This window comes from Nerophis lumbriciformis, linkage group LG18 (assembly GCF_033978685.3).
Source record: "Nerophis lumbriciformis linkage group LG18, RoL_Nlum_v2.1, whole genome shotgun sequence".
Taxonomy (NCBI): Eukaryota; Metazoa; Chordata; class Actinopteri; order Syngnathiformes; family Syngnathidae; genus Nerophis; species Nerophis lumbriciformis.
The window spans coordinates 12,035,074-12,061,050 of record NC_084565.2 but is presented as its reverse complement, the minus strand read 5'-3'; the positions used below and the strand labels follow the sequence as shown (position 1 = coordinate 12,061,050).

General features: G+C 39.0%; 2 protein-coding genes across 2 annotated transcripts; both read right to left on the bottom strand.

The window, feature by feature from the left end:
* Positions 1 to 2,479: 2,479 nt before the first annotated feature.
* LOC133618084 (small ribosomal subunit protein eS26) lies at positions 2,480 to 9,743 on the bottom strand. The gene is made up of 4 exons (XM_061978553.2): positions 9,597 to 9,743; positions 2,839 to 3,016; positions 2,629 to 2,759; positions 2,480 to 2,562 (listed from the first exon to the last, which is right to left on the bottom strand). The coding sequence occupies exons 1-4, from the start codon at positions 9,597 to 9,599 to the stop codon at positions 2,527 to 2,529; spliced, it is 348 nt and encodes a 115-aa protein (XP_061834537.2). The 5' UTR covers positions 9,600 to 9,743; the 3' UTR covers positions 2,480 to 2,526.
* A 2,287-nt stretch (positions 9,744 to 12,030) lies between these two features.
* fkbp11 (FKBP prolyl isomerase 11) lies at positions 12,031 to 22,521 on the bottom strand. Its single transcript, XM_061978552.2, has 6 exons — positions 22,241 to 22,521; positions 22,107 to 22,169; positions 13,706 to 13,793; positions 13,607 to 13,640; positions 13,425 to 13,495; positions 12,031 to 12,283 (listed from the first exon to the last, which is right to left on the bottom strand). The coding sequence occupies exons 1-6, from the start codon at positions 22,349 to 22,351 to the stop codon at positions 12,075 to 12,077; spliced, it is 576 nt and encodes a 191-aa protein (XP_061834536.1). The 5' UTR covers positions 22,352 to 22,521; the 3' UTR covers positions 12,031 to 12,074.
* Between the last annotated feature and the right edge of the window lie 3,456 nt (positions 22,522 to 25,977).

The following is a 25,977-nucleotide window of genomic DNA, read 5'->3' as shown; positions in this document are numbered from 1 at the left end:
AAAGGCTGAACTGCTCTGACAAATAACATATGTTGGTACCATGAAGTGACCATGTGACAGGTACTGATGAAGTATGTTTGTGTATATTTTGTGCATTAAAATAGAAAAGTCAACGTGTGAGGAATTGTTTCAATCAAGCTAAACTGAATTGAATATTAAAAAGTTTTAGAGAGCTAAGAGCACAAACGCAACAACAGCAGAGTCCTATTTCTGTCATTTCATCACTAAACCATCAGATTGCCTTAAAAAGGAAACCTCAAATCAAGACTGTTTCAGACTTTGAGGCAAGTGAGGCACAGAATTCCAGATCTTGGTTACTCAATTTAAGAACAAACTTGTTCTTTAGTACAACAAATGTTTTTTTTTGTGTCAAACTAAGTCTTACGGTTCCTTACTTTGAAAACTTCTGACCAAGAGAAAAACGGTTTTAAGAAAAAGTAGTTTCCTGCTAGGCTATGTTGTAGAGCAGTGGTTCTCAAACTTTATAACCAAGTACCACCTTAATGGCCAACATTAAAATACAGTAGCGTAGTAGACCTAAGTCATTAAAAACAAGGCGGAAGTTTTATTTATAATTTTTTGGCCACTAACATTAGCTTGAACAGTAACACTGTTTGAATATTTCATTGATTCCTTGGCCTACCATTACTAGTACAGTTTGAGAATGACTGCGTAGATCAGGGGTGCTCATTACGTCGATCGCGAGCTACCGGTCGATCTCGGAGGGTGTGTCAGTCGATCACCAGCCAGCCATTAAAAGAATAGTCCTAAAAATGAGCGATCATAAATCTTCACTATGACGTCACTTTCGTCACTTGATTGACATTCACGGCCCCCGAGGGTCTTCTGAGATGACGCTGGCTGCTGCCAGCTCATTAAAATTACCGACTGGAAGGCGAGAAACACTATTTCAACAGACTCTGGCGCCGTACCTGTCGTCAAAACTCCAAAGACCGACTGCACAGTTGCACAATAAAAGCTCTGCTTCATCCTGCCTGCGCTAACAAAATAAGAGTCTCAGAAAGCTGGCGTGCACAAGCTAGCAAGCTACGGAGTTTGGCGACAATGTATTTCTTGTAAAGTGTATACAAAGGAGTACGGAAGCTGGATAAATAAAATGCCAAAAACCAACCACTTTCATGTGGTATTGGACAGAAAGGACTTTTTTTCTCCTCCATTCGAAAATGCGGACGTTATCATCACCACTGTCTGATTCCTATCAATGCAAGTCATCAGAATCAGGTAATACACCAACTTATATTCTTGTCTTCATGAAAGAAAGGAATCTATATGTGTTAAACATGCTTGTATTATCTCTAAACACTTTTAGCTTATTAACAATATTAACTATATGTGTTAAACATGCTTGTATTATCTTTAAACACCTTTAACTTATTAACAATATTAACTATATGTGTTAAACATGCTTGTATTATCTTTAAACACCTTTAACTTATTAACAATATTAACTATGTGTTAAACATGCTTGTATTATCTTTAAACACCTTTAACGTATTACCAATATTAACTATAAGTGTTAAACATGCTTGTATTATCTTTAAACACCTTTAACTTGTTAACAATATTAACTGTGTTAAACATTCTTGTATTATCATTAAACACCTTTAATTTATTAACAATATTAACTATATGTGTTAAACATGCTCGCATTATCACTAAACATCTTTAACTTGTTAACAATATTAACTATGTGTTAAACATGTTTGCATTATCTTTAAACACCTTTAACTTAACAATATTAACTATAAGTGTTAAACATGCTTGTATTAACATTAATCACCTTTAACTTGTTAACAATATTAACTATATGTATTAAACAAACTTGTATTTTCATTAAACACCTTTAATTTATTAACAATATTAACTATATGTGTTAAACATGCTTGTATTATCATTAAACACATTTAACTTGTTAACAAAAACATATATTTCATAAATAAGTAAATATAAATTATATATATGAATGAGGTAGATCCCCACGACTTGATCAATTGAAAAGTAGCTCGCCTGCAGAAAAAGGGTGAGCACCCCTGGCGTAGATAATAAATGAAGCCTTTTTTCAACACTTTGCATCCTGTATTTGATATGTTTTGGCTCATTTTGCAACAGGCCTAGTGAAGTGTTCTCCACTACCGGTTTTCTTTCCTGCAGAAGCGTTCTAAGGATTTCAATGCTGCTGCTGAGAGCCAAAGACAAACTAAACTCCCTGCACACCTCATCAACCTTTAAGTGTTCAAATATATTTGCCTTTGTGTATGTACTACATGAATCCCAGTTGTGCATTTCTATATCCATGTTGCGCTGCATCTTAATGTGCTTTTTCTAAGCCTCCTCCAGATGTCACTTTAACTCCTACATGCAACCTTGTACTGTAAACATTTGCTCCAAATAAAATAGTCAACACCTCCGGTCTTCTGCTCTTATTTGACTCGCAACTCAGAAAAATGGAAATCAACAATTTGAACATGTTGGTAAAGTTTAATCCTCAAACGTAAAGCATGTGATTTACATGGGCTTAGGAGGAGCTCTTGGGGCACCGGCCTAAAGAGGAAATAAAACGAGTGTCAGACGTGAAAGGAACCGGGCGCTGCTGCGTGTGCTACTCACGTTGGGCCTGAACCTGGGCGGCGGTGTGCGATCTTTCCTGGCCTCACAGGAGCGGTTCCTCACCACTTTGCTGTGGATGGCGCAGCTGACACAGTAGTGCAGCTTCACGTAGAGCTTGGGCAGAACGTACGCTGCACAGGGAAGCAAAATAAACGTGGTTCAAGCGAGGAATCCAAAAAATAGGTGTTGAGATTTGCACCTTCCACTTACAGTCAAAGACGCTGGCCTCGGAGATGTCCCTCACGGCCGCAGCCTCCACGATGTTCCTGATGACAAACTTCTTGATGGCCTTGTCCTTGGGCACACAGCGGGCACAGTTGGTGCAGCGGATGGGCTGCACGTGCCCACGGCCCTTCTTGGCACGACCGTTATTCCTTCTCTTCTTAGTCTACATGCAAAAAGACAGCAGGATAGTGTCAAGTGGGCCCGCCCACCTTGTCCAAATCCTTTGTGCTATTAAAAACTTGGTCTAAATATGTGGTATCATCCAAAACTAATGTGAAGTATCAAAGAAGAGAAGAATAAGTGATTATTACATTTTAACAGAAGTGTAGACATAACATGTTCAAGAGAAAATAACTAACTATTAACAGTAAATGAACAAGTAGATTAATAATTCATTTTCTACCACTTGTCCTTAATAATTTTGGCAAAATAATACAATGATAAATGACACAATATGTTACTGCATATTTCAGCAGCCTTTGTTTGCTTGCTTACTACTAAAAGACAAGTTGTCTTGTATGTTCACTATTTTATTTAAGGACAAACTTGCAATAATAAACATATGTTTAATGTACCCTAAGATTTTGTTGTTCAAATAAAGCCAAACATGAAATTTTTTTAGTCCCCTTTATTTAGAAAAATACCAAAATATTGGTATCAGGACAACACTAATTTAGGGTATATTAAAAAAGTGGTATTTTCTGTCATTTCAATGTTGATCCTTAGCCAATATAGTATTTTCATTTGTCTAGGATATCCATCCATCCATCCATCCATCTTCTTCCGCTTATCCGAGGTCGGGTCGCGGGGGCAGCAGCCTAAGCAGGGAAGCACAGACTTCCCTCTCCCCAGCCACATCATCCAGCTCTTCCTGTGGGACCCCGAGACGTTCCCAGGCCAGCCGGGAGACAGTCTTCCCAACGTGTCCTGGGTCTTCCCCGTGGCCTCCTACCGGTCGGACGTGCCCTAAACACCTCCCTAGGGAGGCGTTCGGGTGGCATCCTGACCAGATGCCCAAACCACCTCATCTGGCTCCTCTCGATGTGGAGGAGCAGCGGCTTTACTTTGAGCTCCTCCCGGATGACAGAGCTTCTCACCCTATCTCTAAGGGAGAGCCCCGCCACCCGGCGGAAGAAACTCATTTGGGCTGCTTGTACCCGTGATCTTGTCCTTTCGGTCATAACCCAAAGCTCATGACCATAGGTGAGGATGGGAACGTAGATCGACCGGTAAATTGAGAGCTTTGCCTTCCGGCTCAGCTCCTTCTTCACCACAACGGATCGATACAGCGTCCGCATTACTGAAGACGCCGCACCGATCCGCCTGTCGATCTCACGATCCACTCTTCCCTCACTCGTGAACAAGACTCCGAGGTACTTGAACTCCTCCACTTGGGGCAAGATCTCCTCCCCAACCCGGAGATGGCACTCCACCCTTTTCCGGGCGAGAACCATGGACTCGGACTTGGAGGTGCTGATTCTCATCCCAGTTGCTTCACACTCGGCTGCAAACCGATCCAGCGAGAGCTGAAGATCCTGGCCAGATGAAGCCATCAGGACCACATCATCTGCAAGAAGCAGAGCCCTAATCCTGTAGCCACCAAACCAGATCCCCTCAACGCCTTGACTGCGCCTAGAAATTCTGTCCATAAAAGTTATGAACAGAATGGGTGACAAAGGGCAGCCTTGGCGGAGTCCAACCCTCACTGGAAACGTGTCCGACTTACTACCGGCAATGCGGACCAAGCTCTGACACTGATCATACAGGGAGCGGACTGCCACAATCAGACAGTCCGATACCCCATACTCTCTGAGCACTCCCCACAGGACTTCCCGAGGGACACGGTTGAATGCCTTCTCCAAGTCCACAAAACACATGTAGACTGGTTGGGCAAACTCCCATGCACCCTCAAGGACCCTGCCGAGAGTATAGAGCTGGTCCACAGTTCCACGACCAGGACGAAAACCACACTGTTCCTCCTGAATCCTGAATTGTCTAGGATAGACCTACCTACATATTTGAATATGTTTAGTCTTGAATCGTTTCATATTAGGGTCAATAAGCAAATCGGACAGATTAGGGATATAAAATACATTATTACTCAAACTAAACAGGTAAATTAAGCACAAGATTAAACATCACGCTCTTTATTATAACCCAATTGCAAATTAACATTGACTTTTATTGGTCAATCGACGCAACTATGCTAGTTACGACGTCACCATGACCGACAGTTGTGACTTAAATAAGCTAAAAGCGTAGATGTCGTTTCATTTTCAACAATAACCTTTAGTTTCTTAAGTCTAAATCTCGCATACAATGATAGAAATGTCATGCAATAATCTCAAGAAATTTGTCCTTGGACACATGAGGACTTTGAATATGACCAATGTCTGATCCTGTAACTACTTGGTATCGGATTGATACCCAAAATTGTGGTATCATCCAAAACTAATGTAAAGTATCTAACAGAAGAATTAGTGATTATTTCATTTTAACAGAAGTGTAGATAGAAAATGTTAAGAGAAAATAACCAGATAAAAATTCATTTTCTACCACTTGTCCTTAATAATGTTGACAAAATAATAGAATGATAAATGAAACAATATGTTACTGCATATTTCAGCAGCTAAATCAGTAGAGTCTTTGTTTGCTTGCTTACTAATAAAAGACAAGTTGTATAGTATGTTCACTATTTTATTTAAGGACAAACTTACAATAATAAACATGTTTAATGTACCCTAAGATTTTTTTGTTAAAATAAAGCCAATAATGAATTTTTTTTGTGGTCCCTTCTATTTGTATTTTGGTACCGGTGCTGTCACGCCAAATTTCTTCCCCCTACAAAAATCTCCCCCCCCCCGTTTACTTCCGGGGTCATTTCTTCTTACGTCATTGACAGCGATCGATAGAATCCAAATCTCCTGAAAATGGTGGTGTCACTGAATGACATTTGTCTTTATCTTTCCCAGGGGACTTATGTCAAACACCAGCAGGCTTCGAAAAATTCCAGGCGCAGTGTTAGGGCCGCTGCTGGGAACTTCTGTCTTCGTGGTAACGTGCAAAAAATATTAATTAATATATAATACTGTTAGACGTCTGTACTTTAAATCAACATTATTGTTGAAACCATTTCACTAATATTAATTAATATATAATACTGTTAAATGTCTGTACTTTAAATCAACGTTATTGTTGAAACCATTTCACTACCGTATTTTCCGCACTATTAGCCGCACCTAAAAACCACAAATTTACTCAAAAGCTGACAGTGCGGCTTATAACCCGGTGCGCTTTATATATGGATTAATATTAAGATTCATTTTCATAAAGTTTCGGTCTCGCAACTACGGTAAACAGCCGCCATCTTTTTTCCCGGTAGAACAGGAAGCGCTTCTTCTTCTACGCAAGCAACCGCCAAGGTAAGCACCCGCCCCCATAGAACAGGAAGCGCTTCTTCTTCTACTGTAAGCAACCACCCGCCCCGGTAGAAGAAGAAGAAGCGGATATTACGTTTCATTTCCTTTGTGTGTTTACATCTGTAAAGACCAGACCACAAAATGGCTCCTACTAAGCGACACGCGTATAACGCAGAATTTAAACTTAAGGCAATAAGTCATGCCGAAGAACACGGAAATAGAGCAGCAGCAAGAGAATATAACATAAATGAATCAATAGTGCGTAGGTGGAGGAAGCAAGAAGATGACCTGCGCCAGGTAAAGAAGACAAAACAGAGATTCCGAGGGAACAAAGCAAGATGGCAACTGTTGGAGGACAAACTCACAGTGGGTTGTTGAGCAGAGAGCAGCAAGCAGAAGTGTCAGCACCATCACTATTCGAATGAAGGCAACAGCGCTAGCAAGCGAACTTCACCTGGATGATTTTAAAGGTGGTGCTTCTTGGTGTTTCCGGTTCATGAAAAGACGCAATCTCTCCATCCGCACACGGACTACTATTTCACAGCAACTGCCTAAAGACTTTCAAGAAAAGCTGGCTACTTTCCGTGCATATTGTAAAAACAAGATAGCTGAAAAAAAGATCCAGCCAGAGAACATTATCAACATGGACGAGGTTCCACTGACTTTTGATATTCCTGTGAACCGCACTGTGGATACAACGGGAGCACGTACGGTGAATATTCGCACCACAGGGAATGAGAAGTCGTCCTTCACTGTGGTTCTAGCTTGCCATGCTAATGGCCAGAAACTTCCACCCATGGTGATATTCAAAAGGAAGACCTTGCCAAAAGAGACCTTTCCAGCCGGCGTCATCATAAAAGCTAACTCCAAGGGATGGATGGATGAAGAAAAGATGAGCGAGTGGTTAAGGGAAGTTTACGCGAAGAGGCCGGGTGGCTTTTTTCACGCAGCTCCGTCCATGTTGATATACGACTCCATGCGCGCTTACATCACAGATGGTGTCAAAAAACAAGTGAAGCACACAAATACAACACCCGCCGTCATTCCGGGTGGATTAACCAAAGAACTCCAACCGCTGGATATTGGTGTCAACAGGGCATTCAAATCACGACTGCGAACGGCGTGGGAACAATGGATGACCGAAGGCGAACACACCTTCACTAAGACAGGGAGACAGCGCCGGACGACATACGCCAACATCTGCCAGTGGATCGTAAATGCCTGGGCAGATATTTCGGTCACAACTGTGGTCCGAGCTTTCCGGAAGGCAGGATTCACAGAACTGCTGGACAACAGCGACACTGACTCAGATTACTTCGACGAGACGGAGCCGGCCATTTTGGATCCCACATTCGCCCAACTTTTCAATTCGGACACCGAAGGAGAAGAATTCGAGGGATTTATGAATGAAGAATAACTTCAGAAAGTGAGCGTTATGTTTATTTTGTGTGTTGTGACATTAACGTTCGAGCAACATTATGTTGCTATTGCTCTGCACTATTTTGAATTTTACTATGTTTGTGATTGCACATTTGCGTACATTTTGGGAGTGAACAGAGTTGTTAGAACGCTGGTTTTTAATATATTATTAAAGTTTGACTGACCTATCTGACTGTTTTTTTTGACATTCCTTTAGCGCAGTTAGATGCGGCTTACAACACGGGGCGGCTTATAGGTGGACAAAGTTTTGAAATATGCCGTTCATTGAAGGCGCGGCTTATAACCCAGGGCGCCTTATGGTGCGGAAAATACGGTAATATTATTATATAATACTGTTAAATGTCTGTACTTTAAATCAACATTATTGTTGAAACCATTTCACTAATATTAATTAATATATAATACTGTTAAATGTCTGTACTTTAAATCAACATTATTGTTGAAACCATTTCACTACAATATTGTGTGCTGCTGTCCTGTGTCATAGCCGAAGTGTTATCGATCGCTGTCAATGACGTAAGAGGAAATGACATAAGTAAAAGGAAATGACGTAAGAGGAAATGACCCCAGAAGTAAATGAGGGGGGAAGGTTTTTGTAGGGGGAAGAAATTTGGCGTGACAGTACCAACATATTGGTAACACAAATTAAGGGTATATTAAAAAAGTGGTATTTACTGTCATTTCAATGTTGATCCTTTACCAATATAATATTTTCATTTGTCTAGGATAGACCTACCTAGTCTTGAATCGTCTCATATTAGGGTCAATAAGCAAATCGGACAGATTAGGGATATAAGATACATTATTACAAGGGATGTCCGATAATGGCTTTTTTTTGCCGATATCATCCAACTCTTAATTACTGATACCGATATATACAGTCGTGGAATTAACACATTATGCCTAATTTGGACAACCAGGTATGGTGAAGATAAGGTACTTAAAAAATAAATAAAATAAAATAATAAAATAAGACAAATAAATTAAAAAAAATGTCTTGAATAAAAAAGAAAGTAAAACAATCTAAAACAGCTACATAGAAACTAGTAATTAATGAATATGAGTAAAATTAAGTGTTAAAGGTTAGTACTATTAGTGGACCAGCAGCACGCACAATCATGTGTGCTTACGGACTGTATCCCTTGCAGACTGTATTGATATATATAATGTAGGAACCACAATATTAATAACAGAAATAAATAACCCTTTTGTGTGAATGAGTATAAATGGGGGAGGGAGGTTAGTGCACTAATTGTCAGTGTATCTTGTGTTTTTTATGTTGATTTAATAAAAAAACAAAACCGATACCGATAATAAAAAAACAAACCGATACCGATAATTTCGCTATTACATTTTAAAGCATTTATCGGCCGATATTATCGGACATCTCTAATTATTACTCAAACTAAACAGGTAAATTAAGCACAATATTAAACATCACCGCACTTCATCATAACCCAATTGCAAATTAACGTTGACTTTTATTAGCCAGTCGACGCAGCTATGCGAGTTACGATGTCACCATGCCCGACAGTTGTGACTTAAATAAGCTAAATGTCGTTTCATTTTCAACAATAACCTTTAGTTTCTTAAGCCTAAATCTTACATACAATGATAGAAATGTGCTAAATAGGTCAAGATAGTAGCTTTGACGGAGAGCGCGAGCTACCTGGAACACATGGAGGGGCTGCTAGGTTGCTAACAGCTAGCATTTAGGCCCGGACACCTTTATAAACGTTTCATGCGACTTCCAACAACAATATGACACACTACGCGAGAACATTGTCATATTGTACACAAGGACGAGTTAACCTGGTGTCATAACTCACAAAAACATAGTTTTATTTCGTTTAAGGCCAACGACGACTATTCTGGGGGACTCACCATTTTGCACGGGAAGCTGGAAAGAGGACCGGAAAAGGTTGCACGGCGAAAAATAGTGCATTTCCGCTCCACCGTTTTTTTATTTTTATTTTTTTACAAACGTAAATAAAACACGTTTTATGTTTTATTTTAGAATATTTATACATCTATGTTACGTATTATATATGAATTACATAATATTACACGCAAAACAAAAGTATTTAATATTTGTTAAGGCGGAAGGATATGGCTTGTGCGCGCATGTGCACAACCAGACGTAGTTGTCTCACTCTACGAATCAACCCGCAGAAAAAGTAGTGCTATTGTAATAGTGCCACTGCTAAATATCGTAACTATTATAAATAAAGTACAAATACCCACAGTTATCACAGTAATCACCAAAAATGATGGAGTTGATTTGACCATTGAATTTTTGTAATTTCCCAACCAATATTCTACAACACTAATACAACGTTGAAACAACATGCTTTTTGACATACTTGCCAACCCTCCCGAATTTTCCGGGAGACTCCCGAAATTCAGCGCCTCTCAGAAAACCTCCCGGGACAAATATTCTCCCGAAAATCTCCCGATTTTCAGCCGGAGCTGGACGCCACGCCCCCTCCAGCTCCATGCGGACCTGAGTGATGACAGCCTTTTTTCAGACGGGAAGACAACAGGGTGACAAGAACTAAATCATCCATACTAGAGATAAATTGTATTATTATGTTTATCTTACCTAAAAATAAATATATTTACTAATTAAAAAAACCAAAAACGAAATACATTTGTACTATATTTTGCTAAAAACATCAAAATTAATTGTATTTTTATTTGTATTTTTTCTGACTCCTTATTACATCCAGCCATAGAATTATACATTAAAATAAATATATTTGAAATAATTAATTTTAAATGATCATAATTCATTTAAAATGACCATATTTAATTATTAAAATAATTGCTTGTTTATCAACAATTTTAGCATTTTATTCATTACATTTTGAAGCTCTCATGTTATGTTATATTCCTTAAGATTTATTTATGCAAATTTGAAGTATCAATTATCTAAACACAGTTTTGTTTGCATATTTTCAGGATGTATATATATATATATATATATATATATATATATATATATATATATATATATATATATATATATATATATATGTATGAAATACTTGACTTGGTGAGTTCTAGCTGTCAATATACTCCTCCCCTCTTAACCACGCCCCCAACCACGCCCTGCCCCACCATGACCACGCCCCCCGCCCCCCACCTCCCGAAATCGGAGGTCTCAAGGTTGGCAAGTATGCTTTTTGACGACGTTTAATCAATGTCAGGTTCTGACATTGATTTGACCATTGAATTTTTGTAATTTCCCAACCAATATTCTACAACACAAATACAACGTTGAAACAACATGCTTTTTGACAACGTTTAATCAATGTTGGGTTGTGATGTTGATTTGACCATTGAATTTTGGTCATTTCCCAACCAATATTCTACAACTCAAACATAACATTGAAACAACATGCTTTTTGACAACATTTATTCAATGTTTAGTTCTGACGTTGATTTGACCATTAAAATTTGATAATTTCCCATCCAATATTCTACAACACAAATACAACGTTGAAACAACATGTCTCTTGACAATGTTTATTCAATGTCAGGTAGTAACGTTGATTTGACCATTGAATTTTGGTCATTTCACAACCAATATTCTACAACACAAATACAACGTTGAAACAACATGCTTTTTGACGTTTAATCAATGTTGGGTTCTGATGTTGATTTGACCATTGAATTTTGGTCATTTCCTAACCAATATTCTACAACTCAAACATAACATTGAAACAACATGCTTTTTGACGACATTTAATCAATGTTTAGTTCCGACGTTGATTTGACCATTAAAATTTGATAATTCCCCAACCAATATTCTACAACACAAATACAACGTTGAAACAACATGCCCTTTGATGTTTATTCAATGTCAGGTTCTGACGTTGATTTGACCATCGAAATTTGGTCATTTCCCAACCAACAACGTGGATCCAACGTTGGGACATAAACGTTGTCCCAATTTACAAATACGTTGTTGCAAAGTGATCTTTAAAGGACACGTACGTATAATCAACGTTGTATCAATGTCTTGCGCCTGCTGGGTTTACCTGTGTGCATGTTCGAAATAAAACTTAAAGAATAACAATAAGAACCACCCACGCTTGAGGACTGGATATCACAATTTATATATATATATATATATATATATATATATATAATTTTTTTGTTTTTGTATTTTTTTTTTATTTAAGCAAGAATGAAAGAAGAATGTTCCCAAAAAAAAGACAATTATTTGTGTTTGGGGACAAACAGTGTTCATGAGCTGCTCCATTACTTGTATGTTTTCTACAAGACACAACAGAAGACAAATAAATGAGCCCAGGACTTTTATATTTTTTAAATTTAAATAGTTCTTTGCCCCTGGCCTTATTTCTTCTTGCTCTTCTTGTCCTTTGCCTTCTTTTTGCCGCCTTTCTGGTCTTGGGCCTTGTTGTAGAGGTACAGTCCCACAAGGCCGAGCAAGGTGGGCACCAGGGCCAGACACACCAGTGGGAACACGTCGTTGACCATCTTCTGCCATGGCGTCTGCTGAGTCAGCGACATCACCTCCACCTCGAACTCCAGGCTGGCGTCGCCTAAAGACGACAAAAAATTAGCCTCTTAAACAAGCTTAGCTGCTATGCAGTCACTTTAGTGGGAAGCGACGTGTGATGATTAGTTTTTTTTGTATTACAAATGTTTTTAGTTTTTAGCTCAATGCCTTCATGATGGTTTGTATGTTGTATGTATTTGTACCTTGTTTTTACTGTTGTACCTTGTTTTTACTGTTGTACCTTGTTTTTTACTGTTGTACCTCGTTTTACTGTTGTACCTCGTTTTTTACTGTTGTACCTTGTTTTTACCGCTGTACCTTGTTTTTACTGTTGTACCTCGTTTTTACTGTTGTACCTCGTTTTTACTGTTGTACCTCGTTTTTACTGTTGTACCTCGTTTTTTACTGCTGTACCTCGTTTTTACTGCTGTACCTCGTTTTTACTGTTGTGCCTCGTTTTTACTGTTGTACCTCGTTTTTACTGCTGTACCTTGTTTTTACTGTTGTACCTCGTTTTTACTGTTGTACCTCGTTTTTACTGTTGTACCTCATTTTTACTGTTGTACCTCGTTTTTTTACTGTTGTACCTTGTATTTACTGTTGTACCTTGTTTTTTACTGTTGTACCTTGTTTTTACTGTTGTACCTCGTTTTTACTGCTGTACCTCGTTTTTACTGTTGTACCTCGTTTTTACAGTTGTACCTTGTTTTTTTTTACTGTTGTACCTTGTTTTTACTGTTGTACCTTGTTTTTACTGTTGTACCTCGTTTTTACTGTTGTACCTTGTTTTTTACTGTTGTACCTTGTTTTTACTGTTGTACCTTGTTTTTTTTACTGTTGTACCTTGTTTTTACTGTTGTACCTTGTTTTTACTGTTGTACCTCGTTTTTACTGTTGTACCTTGTTTTTTACTGTTGTACCTTGTTTTTACTGTTGTACCTAGTTTTTACTGTTGTACCTCGTTTTTACTGTTGTACCTTGTTTTTACTGTTGTACCTTGTTTTTAATGACTACTGCTGCAAACCAAATTGCCCCTCGGGGACAATAAAGATTTTCTAAGTGTAAGACAACATCGAATGTGCTTCTTTGCATTAACCATCAAAATATTGGCAAATCAACAGTAACATACAATGAATGAATTAAACATTTTGGGTGAACACGGGTAAAAAGTGTGTGTTGTCTACCTGGAATGGTGGGAAGGTAACCTTTTTTCCCGTATGCAAGGTGAGACGGAATAGTGGCTTTGATTTTCTGCCTGCGACAAACAAAAGGAGACAAAAACATTGAATAAACTCATAAACAAAGATTATAAAATAATTAACATTAAATCAAAAATGATTGGGTTGTGTTGCAGTTTTCTACGCACCCTTCACACACGCCCACCAAGCTCTGCTCCAGACCTGGCGAGACAAAATTTGTTCGTATGCCGGTCATTGCTTTGACACGATCCAACAGGTCTACTCACCCGATATCACCGTCCTCTTCCCCAGCTCGACCACCAGCGGCTCGCGGGACAGTGAGGAGTCGATCACCTTGCCGTCCATCAGCTTCCCCTGTCGGGAAAACGCTTGATTACCACTCGGAAGACGTGCGATTATTCGTGTCGGACACAAATCATCATTAATCATTAATCACGATTGATCTGAATTCAAAAGTAGGATTCACCTGATTTAAATCCATTGCAACAATAATCCGTTCAGAATCGTAATAAATAAGAATCAAGATTGGGATGTTCATAGATTTTTTTCTGGCACCCCTATTTCTCACCTTCTTTATCAAAGTGCTGTCACTCACAACTTTTTTTGGCCCCATGGTGACTTATTTTGCAGTTAAATCAATAACACTGATAGTCTCTGTGTTCCTGTATGACATTCTGACAATAAAGTTCTATTGGAACTCCGAAAGTAACACACTGTGATTAATCATGATTAATCGAAATTGAAAATTATAAATAATCTGATTAAAAAAAAAAAAAAAGATCATTTAACAGCATTAAATATTTGGTATAAAAAAGACAAATAAACATTTTCAAAACAGGTTACAACTTATAAAAGCGATTTTTTGGGGGCTGCTGACGCATGACATACACACGCACCAAGCGCAGAGATATCCTAAAAATATATTTTTAAAAATCGATTCTTGAACATTTTTAATCAATTCAGACTCATAATAAATAAGAATCAACATTAGGATGTAAATGTTTTTTTTCTGGCACCCTTATTTCTCAACTTCTTTATCAAAGAGCTGTCACTCACAACTTTTTTTGGCCCCACGATGACTTATTTTGCAGTCTAATCGATAACACTCATAGTCTTTGTGTTCCTGTATGACATTCTGACAATAAAGTTCCATTGGAATTCTGTCAGCAAGTAACACACTACGATTAATCGTGATTAATCTAAATTGAAAATTACGATTAATTTGATTTAAATGTATTTATCATTTAACAGCACTTAATATTTGGTATAAAAATTACAAATAAACATTTTCAAAACAGGTTACAACTTATAAAAGCGAATTTTTTTTGGGCTGCTGACGCATGACATACACACGCACCAAGCGCAGAGATATCCTAAAAATATATTTAAAAAAATCAATTCTTGAACATTTTTAATACATTCAGACTTGTAATAAATAAGAATCGACATTAGGATGTAAATGTTTTTTTTCTGGCACCCTTATTTCTCAGCTTCTTTATCAAAGAGCTGTCACTCACAACTTTTTTTGGCCCCACGATGACTTATTTTGCAGTCTAATCGATAACACTGATAGTCTTTGTGTTCCTGTATGACATTCTGACAATAAAGTTCCATTGGAATTCTGTCAGCAAGTAACACACTGTGATTAATCGTGATTAATCTAAATTGAAAATTACGATTAATTTGATTTAAATGTATTTATCATTTAACAGCACTAAATATTTGGTATAAAAATTACAAATAAACATTTTCAAAACAGGTTACAACTTATAAAAGCTCATTTTTTGGGGGCTGCTGACGTATGACATACACACGCACCAAGCGCAGAGATATCCTAAAAATATATTTAAAAAAATCGATTCTTGAACATTTTTTATAAATTCAGACTCGTAATAAATAAGAATCGACATTAGGATGTAAATGGTTTTTTTCTAGCACCCTTATTTCTCACCTTCTTTATCAAAGAGCTGTCACTCACAACTTTTTTTGGCCCCACGGTGACTTATTTTGCAGTCTAAACGATAACACTGATAGTCTTTGTGTTCCTGTATGACATTCTGACAATAAAGTTCCATTGGAATTTTGTCAGCAAGTAACACACTGTGATTAATCATGATTAATCGAAATTGAAAATTATAAATAATCTGATTCAAAAAAAAAAAAGATCATTTAACAGCATTAAATATTTGGTATAAAAAAGACAAATAAACATTTTCAAAACAGGTTACAACTTATAAAAGCGAATTTTTTGGGGGCTGCTGACGCATGACATACACACGCACCAAGCGCAGAGATATCCTAAAAATATATTTTTTTAAATCGATTCTTGAACATTTTTAATCAATTCAGACTCGTAATAAATAAGAATCGACATTAGGATGTAAATGTTTTTTTTCTGGCACCCTTATTTCTCAGCTTCTTTATCAAAGAGCTGTCACTCACAACTTTTTTTGGCCCCACGGTGACTTATTTTGCAGTCTAATCGATAACACTGATAGTCTTTGTGTTCCTGTATGACATTCTGACAATAAAGTTCCATTGGAATTCTGTCAGCAAGTAACACACTGTGATTAATCGTGATTAATCTAAATTGAAAATTACGATTAATTTGATTTAAATGTATTTATCATTTAACAGCACTAAATATTTGGTATAAAAATTACAAATAAACATTTTCAAAACAGGTTACAACTTATAAAAGCGAATTTTTTGGGGGCTGCTGACGCATGACATACACACGCACCAAGCGCAGAGATATCCTAAAAATATATTTAAAAAAATCAATTCTTGAACATTTTTAATACATTCAGACTTGTAATAAATAAGAATCGACCTTAGGATGTAAATGGTTTTTTTTCTAGCACCCTTATTTCTCACCTTCTTTATCAAAGAGCTGTCACTCACAACTTTTTTTGGCCCCACGGTGACTTATTTTGCAGTCTAAACGATAACACTGATAGTCTTTGTGTTCCTGTATGATATTCTGACAATAAAGTTCCATTGGAATTCTGTCAGCAAGTAACACACTGTGATTAATCAAAATGGAAAATTATGATTAATCTGATTTTTTTTAAATGATCATTTAACAGCACTAAATATTTGGTATAAAAATTACAAATAAACATTTTCAAAACAGGTTTTAACTTATAAAAGCTCATTTTTTGGGGGCTGCTGACGTATGACATACACACGCACCAAGCGCAGAGATATCCTAAAAATATATTTTTAAAAATCAATTCTTGAACATTTTTAATCAATTCAGACTCGTAATAAATAAGAATCGACATTAGGATGTAAATATTTTTTTTCTGGCACCCTTATTTCTCAGCTTCTTTATCAAAGAGCTGTCACTCACAACTTTTTTTGGCCCCACGATGACTTATTTTGCAGTCTATTCGATAACACTGATAGTCTTTGTGTTCCTGTATGACATTCTGACAATAAAGTTCCATTGGAATTCCGTCAGCAAGTAACACACTGTGATTAATCGTGATTAATCTAAATTGAAAATTACGATTAATTTGATTTAAATGTATTTATCATTTAACAGCACTAAATATTTGGTATAAAAATTACAAATAAACATTTTCAAAACAGGTTACAACTTATAAAAGCGAATTTATTTTGGGCTGCTGACGCATGACATACATGCGCACCAAGCGCAGAGATATCCTAAAAATATATTTTTAAAAATCGATTCTTGAACATTTTTAATCAATTCAGACTCGTAATAAATAAGAATCGACATTAGGATGTAAATGTTTTTTTTCTGGAACCCTTATTTCTCAGCTTTTTTATCAAAGAGCTGTCACTCACAACTTTTTTTGGCCCCACGGTGACTTATTTTGCAGTCTAAACGATAACACTGATAGTCTTTGTGTTCCTGTATGACATTCTGACAATAAAGTTCCATTGGAATTCTGTCAGCAAGTAACACACTGTGATTAATCATGATTAATCGAAATGGAAAATTATGATTAATCTGATTTTTTTAAAAATTATCATTCAACAGCACTAAATATTTGGTATAAAAATTACAAATAAACATTTTCAAAACAGGTTATAACTTATAAAAGCTCATTTTTTGGGGGCTGCTGACGTATAACATACACACGCACCAAGCGCAGAGATATCCTAAAAATATATTTTTAAAAATCGATTCTTGAACATTTTTAATAAATTCAGACTCGTAATAAATAAGAATCGACATTAGGATGTAAATGTTTTTTTTCTGGCACCCTTATTTCTCAGCTTCTTTATCAAAGAGCTGTCACTCACAACTTTTTTTGGCCCCACGGTGACTTATTTTGCAGTCTAAACGATAACACTGATAGTCTTTGTGTTCCTGTATGACATTCTGACAATAAAGTTCCATTGGAATTCTGTCAGCAAGTAACACACTGTGATTAATCATGATTAATCGAAATGGAAAATTATGATTAATCTGATTTAAAAAAAATGAATATTCTTGAACATTTTAATCATTTCACAATCATAATAAATAATAATAATCAAGATTTGGATGTAAATTGATTTTTTCCTGGCACCCCTATTTCTCACCTTCTTTATCAAAGGGCTGTCACTCACAACTTTCTGTCCCAATGGTGATCAGTCAGCGACGAATGAATGAAATGTGGCAAGTATTCATGTAGTAGGGAGTACACACACACACAGCTTGCATGTAGTAGGGAGTACACACACACAGCCTGCATGTAGTATGGAGTACACACACAGCTGCATGTAGTAGGGAGTACACACACACAGCCTGCATGTAGTAGGGAGTACACACACAGCTGCATGTAGTAGGGAGTACACACACAGCTGCATGTAGTAGGGAGTACACACACACAGCTGCATGTAGTAGTGAGTACACACTCAGCCTGCATGTAGTAGGGAGTACACACACAGCTGCATGTAGTAGTGAGTACACACACAGCCTGCATGTAGTAGTGAGTACACACACAGCTGCATGTAGTAGGGAGTACACACACACAGCTGCATGTAGTAGTGAGTACACACACAGCCTGCATATAGTAGGGAGCACACACACAGCTGCATGTAGTAGGGGGTACACACACAGCTGCATGTAGTAGGGAGTACACACACAGCTGCATGTAGTAGGGAGTACCGTACACAGACAGCTTGCATGTAGTAGGGAGTATACACACACATCTGCATGTAGTCGGGAGTACACACAGACACAGCCTGCATATAGTAGTGAGTACACACACACAGCTTGCATGTAGTAGTGAGTACACACACACCGCCTGTATGTAGTAGGGAGTACACACACACAGCTTGCATGTAGTAGTGAGTACACACACAAAGCTTGCATGCAGTAGGGAGTATACACACACATCTGTATGTTGAAGGGAGTACACACACACACACAGCTTGCATGTAGTAGTGAGTACACACACACAGCCTGCATGTAGTAGGGAGTACACACACACAGCTTGCATGTAGTAGGGAGTACACACACACAGCCTGCATGTAGTATGGAGTACACACACAGCTGCATGTAGTAGGGAGTACACATACACACACACAGCCTGCATGTAGTAGGGAGTACACACACAGCTGCATGTAGTAGGGAGTACACACACAGCTGCATGTAGTAGGGAGTACACACACACACAGCTGCATGTAGTAGTGAGTACACACTCAGCCTGCATGTAGTAGGGAGTACACACACAGCTGCATGTAGTAGTGAGTACACACACACACAGCCTGCATGTAGTAGTGAGTACACACACAGCTGCATGTAGTAGGGAGTACACACACACAGCTGCATGTAGTAGTGAGTACACACACAGCCTGCATATAGTAGGGAGCACACACACAGCTGCATTTAGTAGGGGGTACACACACAGCTGCATGTAGTAGGGAGTACACACACAGCTGCATGTAGTAGGGAGTACCGTACACAGACAGCTTGCATGTAGTAGGGAGTATACACACACATCTGCATGTAGGCGGGAGTACACACAGACACAGCCTGCATATAGTAGTGAGTACACACACACAGCTTGCATGTAGTAGTGAGTACACACACACCACCTGTATGTAGTAGGGAGTACACACACACAGCCTGCATGTAGTAGGGAGTACACACACAGCTGCATGTAGTAGTGAGTACACACACACAGCCTGCATGTAGTAGGGAGTACACACACAGCTGCATGTAGTAGGGAGTACACACACAGCCTGCATGTAGTAGGGAGCACACACACAGCTGCATGTAGTAGGGAGTACACACACAGCTGCATGTAGTAGGGAGTACACACACACACACACACAGCCTGCATGTAGTAGTGAGTACACACACAGCCTGCATGTAGTAGGGAGCACACACACAGCTGCATGTAGTAGGGAGTACACACACAGCTGCATGTAGTAGGGAGTACACACACAGCTGCATGTAGTAGGGAGTACACACAGACAGCCTGCATGTAGTAGGGAGTACACACAGACAGCCTGCATGTAGTAGTGAGTACACACACACGCAGCTTGCATGTAGTAGGGAGTACACACACACACACACACACACACACACACACACACACACACACACACACACACACACACACACACACACACACACACACACATACACACACACACACACACACACACACACACACACACACACACACACACCCACACACACACACACACGTACACACAGCCTGCATGTAGTAGGGAGTACACACAAACAGCTTACAAGTAGTAGGGAGTACACACACAGCTGTCATGTAGTAGGGAGTACACACACACAGCTTTCATGTAGTAGGGAGTACACACACAGCTGCATGTAGTAAGGAGTACACACACAGCTGCATGTAGTAGGGAGTACACACACAGCTGCATGTAGTGGGGAGTACACACACACAGCTTGCATGCAGTAGGGAGTACACACACACACACACACACACACACACACACACACACACACACACACACACACATACACACACAGCCTGCATGTAGTAGGGAGTACACACAAACAGCTTACAAGTAGTAGGGAGTACACACACAGCTGTCATGTAGTAGGGAGTACACACACACAGCTTTCATGTAGTAGGGAGTACACACACAGCTGCATGTAGTAAGGAGTACACACACAGCTGCATGTAGTAGGGAGTACACACACAGCTGCATGTAGTGGGGAGTACACACACACAGCTTGCATGCAGTAGGGAGTACACACACACACACACACACACACACACACACACACACACACACACACACACACACACACACACACATACACACACAGCCTGCATGTAGTAGGGAGTACACACAAACAGCTTGCAAGTAGTAGGGAGTACACACACAGATGTCATGTAGTAGTGAGTACACACACACACACACAGCTTGCATGTAGTAGGGAGTACACACACACAGCTTGCATGTAGTAGGGAGCACACACACAGCTGTCATGTAGTAGTGAGTACACACACACACACACACACACACACACACACACACACACACACACACACACACACACACACACACACACACACACACACACACACACAGCTTGCATGTAGTAGGGAGTACACACACACAGCTGTCATGTAGTAGGGAGTACACACACACAGCTGTCATGTAGTAGGGAGTACACACAAACAGCTTGCATGTAGTAGGGAGTACACACACACAGCTTGCATGTAGTAGGGAGTACACACACACAGCTTGAATGTAGTAGGGAGTACACACACACAGCTGGCATGTAGTAGGGAGTACACACACAGCTGTCATGTAGTAGTGAGTACACACACACACACACACACACACACACACACACACACACACACACACACAGCTTGCATGTAGTAGGGAGCACACACACAGCTGTCATGTAGTAGTGAGTACACACACACACACACACACAGCTTGCATGTAGTAGGGAGTACACACACACAGCTTGCATGTAGTAGTGAGTACACACACACAGCTGCATGTAGTAGTGAGTACACACACACAGCTTGCATGTAGTAGGGAGTACACACACACAGCTGGCATGTAGTAGGGAGTACACACACAGCTGTCATGTAGTAGTGAGTACACACACACACACACACACACACACACAGCTTGCATGTAGTAGGGAGTACACACACACAGCTGGCATGTAGTAGGGAGTACACACACAGCTGTCATGTAGTAGTGAGTACACACACACACACACACACACACACACACACACACACAGCTTGCATGTAGTAGTGAGTACACACACACAGCTGTCATGTAGTAGTGAGTACACACACACACACACACACACACACACACACACACACACACACACACACACACACACACACACACACACACAGCTTGAATGTAGTAGTGAGTACACACACACACACAGCTGGCATGTAGTAGGGAGTACACACACACAGCTTGCATGTAGTAGTGACCGCGTTATTGCTGACGTGTTGCATTGCCACAGCACAGTTACACGCACACACACACACACGCACGCACACACGCGCACGCGCACACACACTCCAATAAAGCTCATTAGCATCTCATGTTTTTGGGCCTCACTTGTCAAATAAAAGGGTCGCCTTTCCGTCAAACGGTCCAATAACCGTCCTTAGAACGCAGGACGACATGAAAGACGTGACTGATATGATCCACATGCAGTTTTACCGTGTAGTGGATGTGCAACGTGTCCCCCATCGTGGAAAGTACGGAGCAACTTTGGGGTTTCTCCTAACGGGAGAAAGAAGGTTTAGTGTTGCGTTCAACGCCTGCACGTAAATCACGTCCATTTGAGCACTCACCAGGGTCTCCACCTGCAGCTCCTCCAATGCATCTTCGTCGTCGCCGCGCACGAATCCGCTATTAAAAGCGAGGAGAAGAAGCAGCAGCAGGAAAACAAGCCTGCTCCTCATCGTCAACTTCTGCAAAAAAAAAAAAAAAAAAAAAAAAGAAAGAAAAGAAAACGCAACTTCCGCTCGCTCGCTCTTGATGTTGAGAACGTTTCCGCTGCCGCCAAAGGCTGATGTGTCCCAAGTCCGGCGGCGATAAGACACAGCACACCTGGACCAAGCTGCCAACGTCACACACCAGCACGCTGCAGTAACTCGTACTCGACGCGGGAGGGCGCTGTGGTGCGTGTGGACGGCTTCGTCGACGCCACGTAAACTGCCCGCGGCTGCTGGCCAATCAGAACGCGCGATACTCACACTGCTGTCCTGCTCGTTTTTTTTTTTAATTTATTTTTTATTTTATTTAATTTCTTTATTTTATAAACCTTTATTTATAAATTGCAACATTCACAAACAATTGAGAAATTATAATAATCAAAATAAGTACAAAAACAGTATCAATCAACAAAAACAAAAACAAAGTGCAAAGCCATAGGCTCACACAAGTTCAGTAAATAATTTAAATTTGGAACACAGCCTCATCGTTTTCACAGCTTTTTGGTTGTTAGGGGTAGAGCAGGGGTGCTCACACTTTTTCTGCAGGCGAGCTACTTTTCAATTGATCAAGTCGTGGGGATCTGGCCTCATTCATATTATATATATAATTTATATTTACTTATTAATGAAATATATGTTTTTGTTAACAAGTTAAAGGTGTTTAATGATAATGCAAGCATGTTTAACACACATAGTTAATATTGTTAAAAAATTAAAGGTGTTTAATGATAATACAAGCATGTTTAATACATATAGTTAATATTGTTAATAACTTAAAGGTGTTTAAAGATAATACAAGCATGTTTAACACATATAGTTAATATTGTTAACAAGTTAAAGGTGTTTAATGATAATGCAAGCATGTTTAACACATATAGTTAATATTGTTAAAAAATTAAAGGTGTTTAATGATAATACAAGAATGTTTAATACATATAGTTAGTATTGTTAACAACTTAAAGGTGTTTAAAGATAATACAAGCATGTTTAACACATATAGTTAATATTGTTAATAAGTTAAAGGTGTTTAAAGATAATACAAGCATGTTTAACACATATAGATTCCTTTCTTTCATGAAGAGAAGAATATAAGTTGGTGTATTACCTGATTGTGATGACTTGCATTGATTGGAATCAGACAGTGGTGATGATAATGTCCGCATTTTCGAATGGAGGAGAAAAAAAGTCCTCCTTTCTGTCCAATACCACATGAAAGTGGTTGGTTTTTGGCATCTTATTTGTCCAGCTTCCGTACTCCTTTGTATACACTTTACAAGAAATACATTGTCGGCAAACTCCGTATGCTAGCTTGTGCACGCCAGCTTTCTGAGACTCTTACTTTGTTAGCGCAACTGTGCAACTGTGCAGTCGGTCTTTGTAGTTTTGACGACAGGTACGGCGCCAGAGTCTGTTGAAATAAAGTAAATAAAGTGTTTCTCGCCTTCCAGTCGGTAATTTTAATGAGCTGGCAGCAGCCAGCGTCATCTCAGAAGACCCTCGGGTGCCGTGAATGTCAATCAAGTGACGAAAGTGACGTCATAGTGAAGATTTATGATCGCTCATTTTTAGGACTATTTTTTTAATGCCTGGCTGGTGATCGACTGACACACCCTCCGAGATCGACCGGTAGATCGCGATCGACGTAATGAGCACCCCTGATGTACAGTATTCAAATGATGAATTCAGAATATGGAGTGATTTTTGGTCCAGAACATGTTTTGCTTTATTCGTTATTGACCTGTCGATTGCCACTTCTAGTACCCGAGGAGTTTAAACTGGTCACAACTTACAAGGCCTTCACAAAAAAATGTAAAATGTGGCTTATCAACGCCTACAGCTGCCAGCACTAAAAGATGAGCCTGTTTTGATGCCAAGATAAATGTTATGTTGTGACGTTGTATTTTATTTTTATTTTTTATTTTTTCTCTCTCTCACTTTCTTTTCTTTTCTTTTTCTTTTAAATTTGAATTTTACTGCCTTTTTTTACATCATGGCCAGGGGACTACAGATGAAAACTAGCCTTCGGGCTAATTCTGGCTTTTTAAACCATGTGTAGTCATGTGTTTTATGAAACTGCATTGTCCCCTTTGAAATAAACTAATCTAATCTAATCTAACCTACTTTATTTTGCATATTTTTTACATCAATTTTGTCATCAATCATTATACCTCGAAATTTGGTTTCATTTACTCTTTCAATTTCTATTCCGTCTATTTGTATTTGTTAGTTAGTTTACTTAATTATTTCTTCGGTCAGTGGTCAACAAAATAAACAAACAGTTGTACATTCATAAATTGACGATGTTACAGACCGAAAGGGTTTAGGCTGAAGTTGAGCTCTTATTTCGCCTAACGGTATGTCATGTTATATGAATTTGCCGTATTCGGCTGCAAAATTGTCCAACAAGAAGTTCACGTGCAAGTTTAACAACAAGAAAAAGAGTCAAAGCAGCACTTGTCTGATATTGCTATAGTGCTATCTCCAAATTGTCTCCACTCGCTTTACATCGGGAAGGCCAATGGTTGCAGAAAGTACAAAGTAATTTAATGCACTTTTAAGAAGAACCAAATGTTGAAACCGTGAGTCAGGATGGTGTGTGGAAAAGCTAAATGCCTGTGTCAGTCTCACATGACACGTTAAAGCAACAGTCTGTAACAAAGTTTTGCTACACAGTTACATAGCATACCGAATTTGCCCCTGACTTGTGATTTTGGTTGGCTATGCAAAAAGTCTATGACAGTAAAGAAGACTGACAATGTTCTATTAAAAACTTTCCCCTCAGGAAAATTCTGTGACTTATAGGGGAACATTATCACCAGACCTATGTAAGCGTCAATATATACCTTGATGTTGCAGAAAAAAGACTATATATTTTTTTAACCGATTTCCGAACTCTAAATGGGTGAATTTTGGCGAATTAAACGCCTTTCTATTATTCGCTCTCGGAGCGATGACGTCACAACGTGACGTCACATCGGGAAGCAATCCGCCATTTTCTCAAACAAACACCGAGTCAAATCAGCTCTGTTTTTTTCCGTTTTTTCGACTGTTTTCCGTACCTTGGAGACATCATGCCTCGTCGGTGTGTTGTCGGAGGGTGTAACAACACGAACAGGGACGGATTCAAGTTGCACCAGTGGCCCAAAGATGCGAAAGTGGCAAGAAATTGGACGTTTGTTCCGCACACTTTACCGACGAAAGCTATGCTACGACAGAGATGGCAAGAATGTGTGGATATCCTGCGACACTCAAAGCAGATGCATTTCCAACTGGGCTGGACAGATCAGCTTTCAGGAAAAGAGAGTGGATGAGGGTATGTCTACAGAATATATTAATTGATGAAAATTGGGCTGTCTGCACTCTCAAAGTGCATGTTGTTGCCAAATGTATTTCATATGCTGTAAACCTAGTTCATAGTTGTTAGTTTCCTTTATTGCCAAACAAACACATACCAATCGTTGGTTAGAAGGCGATCGCCGAATTCGTCCTCGCTTTCTCCCATGTCGCTGGCTGTCGTGTCATTTTCGTCGGTTTCGCTTGCATACGGTTCAAACCGATATGGCTCAATAGCTTCAGTTTCTTCTTCAATTTCG

Coding starts and splice junctions, on each gene's coding strand:
- LOC133618084 (XM_061978553.2), bottom strand. Junction 2,760..2,838: donor CGAGGCCAGCGTCTTTGACT/GTAAGTGGAAGG, acceptor TTCCCTGTGCAG/CGTACGTTCTGCCCAAGCTC. Junction 2,563..2,628: donor CGCCCAGGTTCAGGCCCAAC/GTGAGTAGCACA, acceptor TTTCCTCTTTAG/GCCGGTGCCCCAAGAGCTCC.
- fkbp11 (XM_061978552.2), bottom strand. CDS start 22,351: ATGAGGAGCAGGCTTGTTTTCCTGCTGCTGCTTCTTCTCCTCGCTTTT. Junction 22,170..22,240: donor AGCTGCAGGTGGAGACCCTG/GTGAGTGCTCAA, acceptor TTCTCCCGTTAG/GAGAAACCCCAAAGTTGCTC. Junction 12,284..13,424: donor TTACCTTCCCACCATTCCAG/GTAGACAACACA, acceptor TGTCGTCTTTAG/GCGACGCCAGCCTGGAGTTC.